At 42.0% G+C, this 6104-nt stretch overlaps 1 protein-coding gene across 1 annotated transcript; it reads left to right on the top strand.

The window, feature by feature from the left end:
- The first annotated feature begins 1423 nt into the window (after positions 1 to 1423).
- LOC123189061 (U6 snRNA-associated Sm-like protein LSm6) lies at positions 1424 to 5928 on the top strand. Its single transcript, XM_044601378.1, has 3 exons — positions 1424 to 1684; positions 5300 to 5413; positions 5495 to 5928. Exons 1-3 carry the CDS (start codon positions 1546 to 1548, stop codon positions 5539 to 5541), a joined length of 300 nt encoding a protein of 99 aa, XP_044457313.1. The 5' UTR covers positions 1424 to 1545; the 3' UTR covers positions 5542 to 5928.
- The last annotated feature ends 176 nt before the right edge of the window (positions 5929 to 6104 follow it).

Here is a 6104-nt window from a genome sequence, read left to right as displayed (position 1 = left end):
AGCCTAGTTGGGTCGATCGGGGATCTAGCATTTGTGGTGGTCTTTCTTTATTTTGGTTCCGTAGTCGGACCTTGATTGTATTCTGGATGATGTATGATATATTTATGTATTGTGTGAAGTGGCGATTGTAAGCCAACTCTTTATCCCTTTCTTATTCAGTACATGGGATGTGTAAAGATTACCTCTCTTGCGACATGCCTACCATGCGGCTATGCCTCTAAGTCGTGCCCCGACACATGGGAGATATAGCCGCATTGTGGGTGTTACACATATCAAGGGCAAACCTTTGCCTTGCACATAGTCCACTTGAGCTAGATGATAACGATCTTGACTCCCTCAACTTGGACCACCTTTCTTTATTGCGTTGGCTCGATGAAGACTAGTTGATTGCTCCCCCATACTCCACTATGAGTGAGCCACTCTTTGGCACATCTTCACAAGTCCATTGACACCATAATGGACGACAAGCTTCAAGGATGATCTCTTCGTGATGCTTCACTCGAACTTGCACACCGCAATCTTGATGACGATCATAACTTGATGTCATCCTCCATGGGTTGTATGAGATATTCCTCTTGTGCAAACTCATGGAAACAAACCTAACCCCACATAGAACTCACACGTAAATCATGGGTTAGTACATAAAGCGTAATGGACAATGCTTACCATATCATGGGATCACTTGATCCCTCTCGGTACATCTTATACGCTTTGTGTGTTGATCAACTTGATTCACTCTTGACTTAGTCTTAATCAACCTTGTATCGTGTCTTCTACTTGACCACTCTTCTGATAATTCCTTGAATAACACATTGGTCGACATATAAACTCCTTGAAACCAACAAATGGACTTCAAGAAATTTCTATGGACAAATCCTTCAAATATAACTCAAGACAACCATTAGTCCATAGAGTTTGTCATCAAATACCAAAACCAAACATGGGGCACCGCATGTTCTTTCAATGTCAACTTTAGTTGTGAAGTATGGTACTCCCTCTGTTTCTTTTTAGTCTGCATATAAAGTTTGGTCAAAGTCAAGCTTTGTAAAGTTTGACTAACTTTGTATTAGAAAATATCAACATTCATAATATGAAATCAATGTTATCAGATGGACCATGAAATGTATTTTCATACTATATAGTTTTAGTATTATAGATGTTCATATTTTTTAATATAAATTTTGTCAAATTTTGTGTAGTTTAACTTTGATCAAATTTTATACGCGGGGTAAAAAGAAACAGAGAATGTCAAGTTTCAGTTTTTTGAGGCAATTGTAGTTATAAAAACATCAGGCGGTGTTACTTCGTGCCACACGTGTGGCACTTACATTTGGGAAAAAAATAAAGCATTGCACCGGGTCTCTCCTGATCCGTTAGATATATAATTAACGGACAGGATTTCCCCCAGGTCCAGTAAACTCAGTTCGCCTCGAACTCCAAACCAACAGACCGAGCCTTCAAAGCTGAATCCCACCCAACTCAGCCCAACCAAGCCCAAGACCAAACCCTCGCAACCTCCCAGTCCCACCCACACAACCGAGAGAGATGAGCACCGGCGGCGCGGACAAGTCCGGCACCGGCGGCGGCGGAGCTGGTGGGCCGGTGAAGACGCCGTCAGACTTCCTCAAGTCGATCAGGGGCCGCCCCGTCGTCGTTAAACTCAACTCAGGCGTCGACTACCGAGGTCCGTCTCCATCCCTGTCTCGTTTCCATAGCACCAACCCTAGGAAGCGCAGTATGTTTTGTGCGCAGTTTGGTAAATTCGGTAGATCCCCCGACCTATGAGACTTCTGTTGAGATAAACCAGGGCTACTGGGAGCCTGCTTGCGGATAACTTTTTATCCCGGAGGTTAGGTCGGAGAGCACGGAGGTTGATTTATCAGTTGGAGAATTACTAGATGCTTACGGTTATTTTTAGCTGTAAAATTTGGTCTTCTGCTAAGGAGGATAATTCAATGTTAGGTTTGTTGCCCTTTGCTTGAAGCTCACGTGGCAGCAGTTTATCTTGAAGAACTAGATATTACCAAATGAACTCTACTATTTGGGTTTCACAAATTACTTACGTCTCTCGGGGTTGTAGACAAGTTGGGGAGTAGCAAAATTGATTCAACAAACTTGTGCATTTTGATATGTACATTCATATGTCATGATATTCTAATTTTATGCACCACACATTTCAAGTGAAGTAATCTAAAGAATTTCGATATTGTTACGCAAAATGTGCATTGTAATCAAGAGATTCCTTCTATTGGGACCATTGAGATTTGATGTCATGCCCCCAAAACAGGTGTTCGACGGAACAGCCACCACACATTTATAAGCCCAACTTCATAAACATGCCAGGCTAAAATTTGTACATGTTCATCGATGATCATCGTTTTCTACCGCACACAAATCTCTAAAAACAAACTTTATAATTCTGTCCCATGGTGCTAAACCTACTGCCAACCATCATTAGTTTATGACCATCACTGCTGTTTGCTGCCAAAATCGGATAAGCAAGAATGAGTATGAAGTCACACTCAGCAAGCACGCACAAGAATATTAGATTACGCCGGCAAAAAAATATCTTTGGTGATTTACCAAGAATAACAGAATGTCAGGGATAACTGTTTTTTTATTAGAGAGGGAACTAATTGGTATCACAATTCACAAATGAACACGAGCTTCCTAACCCGGGGTTCACAGTCATAGGGGTGAAATTTCACACTTCTCACAGTCTGACATTAACAGTGTCTACTAAGACTCCGAACATTCCTAGAAGAGCAGAACTCTTTGATCCCCGAAGGCACAGCTACTCATTAGCATATGATAATTTGTCACACTTCATGTGCTTGAATCAAGTACAAAGCATGGAATAAAATATTTTGAACAAAGGTGAAGAACAAATTAAATAGATAACCTCCTGGATTTTGGGTGCATGCTTGCTTTATGCATGTTGAGTTCACTCTCAGTTTCACCTAGGTAGTTCCAGGCTTCCAGCAGTCACTTCCTTCACGTACAGAATGCTACTGAGACATGTATCCTAGTTACTTCAGAGCTTGATTCCCACCACGGTTTGTGGTAGGTAAAAGTGAGAGTGCGGAATGTGCGACAGAAGTTATTTAATCACAGGAGCCTTAAATCTTACCTCAGAGCTTGATTCCAACCACGATTTGTGGTAGGTAAAACCGTAAAAGTGAGAGTGTGGAATGTGCAACAGAAGTTATTTAATTGCTGCCGCTGTGCTTCTCTGGATGACCCTTTGAGTAACCCTTCAAGACTTGAAAGATTTAAGGCTCCTGCGATTTCCGTTATTTTGGAATATTTTACTGAGGTAAAAAAAGTCATTAGATGTTTATTAAATTTTATCTTGTATGAATTAAAATTCTAAAATACAGGGTACAGGGTATTTACACGTGAGGACCTGAACTCCAAGCATCTAGTTATGAATCACCTGGATCAAATGATTGGACTCAGTCCTCAGCTGGGCATGTTTTACCCTGCGAAGCACTGCACTGCAAGAACTGTAGCTAGTACCGTGTCAGTTAATTAACAGTTTCATTGAGTAGCCTAAAATTGTAGCTTATACATATGTTAGAAGATATAGTGATGAAAGGTGAAAGTGCACTGTAGCTATGCTCAGTGGCTATACTGCTATGTGAGTGCCTCGCTAGTAAGTTCAAAGGGTCAATAGAGTTATCCGCCTCTGGTGGTATTTGTGCTAATGTCTGTTCCGGTAAAGAAACAAAGTACTGTATTCTTGACGATATCCGTTTACCTTTTTAATCCATGTGACTTAACATTTGGGATACATGGAAACAGTAATGGTTATCTTTTCGTAAAACAATAGATATTTAGACACGAGGGTGCCCATTAATTTACATTGTTCTGCAATTTACTACTAGTATACTGTTTATCAGTAAGACTGCCCAAGTTAAATATAATAAGTAAATAGTAATAACCATTCTAGAATAACAAGATAACAAATGGTATTTCTCAGTGCATAGTCTTGTTGCATCAAAAGCAACTCCGGCAGTAACTGTAAATGGGGAGCAGAATGGTTAAGTGTCAAGCTGCTGGATACCTTCTTCAAGCTAGCAACCTCCTAGTGATATGTGCTTTTGTTTTGGTCCCTTTTTTATTCTCTCGTAGTCTCGTATGGACAAACCTTTGTGTACACTATGTGCATTAGTGACCAGTTGCTGCAAACTGTGCACTTAGCAACTGTAACTGTAATAATTGTTAAAAGTACACAGTGATACTGACCACACTAAGTTGAATGTCACTTCTATTGCATAGTTGCCGGATTCACTCAAAACATCATTGAACTCTGATCTGGATCGATTGATCTAGATCATGGTTCAAATTCGTTCGATTCGTTCCTGATTTGCGACCCAAGGACGAAGTCATAGGAACATGGGTGTCCATGCCCTCACCGTTGCTACATGACCGTGCTACCTCCGTCGCCATTAATTGCAGGCGAGGTGGGAGTAACGATCGACCAGGAGCACCGGCCATCAAGGAGCAGCCTGGACGTCATTGGGAGGAGACGGGAGGGAGCTGCAGTCAGCGCGGAGCAACAAGGACACAGCGCTGGGAAGACATGGGAGCAGGTTGCAGCGGTTGGGTAGGAGGAGGAGCAGTTTGTGGGGTTGGGACTGGAGGAAGGAAGTGAGGACGTGTGGCTGGTGGTTTTGACCTTAGTTTCTCAGGGAGTTAGGGCAGAAATGAGGAGGGTATTGACTTGGACAGTGCAGATCACTATTTGAGCATCCAATGGTTCTTGGTTATGAGAGAGGAAGTGGCACTTGCTGGGCTGGTCCAACTGCCTGGGCTGGTCCAACCAAATCGCAAATCCTATCAAGCCGATTTGCAAATCGTAGATGTATACCCCCTATCGAATTCAATTCATGGAAAATGGCGAATCGCGAGTCTAGTAACTACTCCCTCTGTTTCGAATTATAAGATGTTCTAGGTTTTTTATGAATCACATGTATCTAGACGCATTTCATTGCGTCTGATCACTCGTTTCAGTCTGTATGTAGTCCATATTGAAGTATCCAAAATATCTTATAATTCGGAATGGAGTGATATGTTCTATTGCTTGATGAGCACTACTGTTGCATTTGGAATTCCCATGCTTGGATACATACACCAACTCAGTTCATTAAGTGTACAATAAAAACAATATATGCACTAATTTATAGCAAATGCCGTCCCCTTATTTTTATCTTATATCCATTCGACTTAGCTAGCATCCAGACATGGTTATTCAAAATTTAATGATAGCGTTGTATTTACATCAACTCTGAACCAGGTATTCTGGCTTGTCTGGATGGCTATATGAACATCGCGATGGAGCAAACCGAAGAGTACGTGAACGGCCAACTGAAGAACAAATATGGCGACGCCTTCATAAGAGGCAACAACGGTATGTATGTCATGTATATTTCAATCAAACTCCAATTTGCCTGCCTTTTCTCCGTTCTGATTGCCTCTCGTTTGGGTGCAGTCCTATACATCAGCACGTCAAAGCGGCCCCTCACCGACGGAGCATAGGCCGAGTGGAGCATTCACATCATCATGATGTAATTTCAAGGTCGTTAACCCGATTATTGGTTGTGGTGATCTGACTGGTGCTGCCTTTTTCAATCTCGTACCTGTTGTCTGCTGTATTGCCTGCTGACAGAGACTTATCTGGAACATTTCGATTCGATGTTATCTGCGTTTTTAGCTTGGAGATGTTTGTGGCCAAGATTCTGCGATCAGGATATAGATAAGATTTGTGTTTTCATGGTCGTGTGCTGCTTAGAACAGACATTACGTGTCTTAAGACACACCCAGTGTGCTACCACCGGTGCGATGTTTTTGTTGGCGCTTTGCTCTACAAACCTACACTATGTGTCAGCCACGACGATATTATCTCTTGCATGCGTTTTGGCATAATTTTCTCCTGTTGTTGCACACTATTGATTTCCTGAGTAATTTGTTCATGATGAATATGTTCAGCCGAATGGGGACACTCGCTGATTGTAGAACTGTAACAATCAGATCGTCAGCTCTGCCAAGGAGTCCATTAGACCATGGAATCTGCCATTCATTGAGGCGTTGTGGTGAGATCC

This window comes from Triticum aestivum, chromosome 2A (assembly GCF_018294505.1).
Source record: "Triticum aestivum cultivar Chinese Spring chromosome 2A, IWGSC CS RefSeq v2.1, whole genome shotgun sequence".
NCBI classification, from domain to species: Eukaryota; Viridiplantae; Streptophyta; class Magnoliopsida; order Poales; family Poaceae; genus Triticum; species Triticum aestivum.
Note: the sequence above shows the minus strand (reverse complement) of the source record. Positions and strands in the feature narration are given on the sequence as shown.

What these genes read in the sequence shown, in the direction of transcription:
- LOC123189061 (XM_044601378.1), top strand. Translation starts at nt 1,546, where the DNA reads ATGAGCACCGGCGGCGCGGACAAGTCCGGCACCGGCGGCGGCGGAGCT. An exon ending in CTCAGGCGTCGACTACCGAG is followed by an intron (nt 1,685 to 5,299) that starts GTCCGTCTCCAT and finishes ACTCTGAACCAG; the next exon opens with GTATTCTGGCTTGTCTGGAT. An exon ending in CTTCATAAGAGGCAACAACG is followed by an intron (nt 5,414 to 5,494) that starts GTATGTATGTCA and finishes GTTTGGGTGCAG; the next exon opens with TCCTATACATCAGCACGTCA.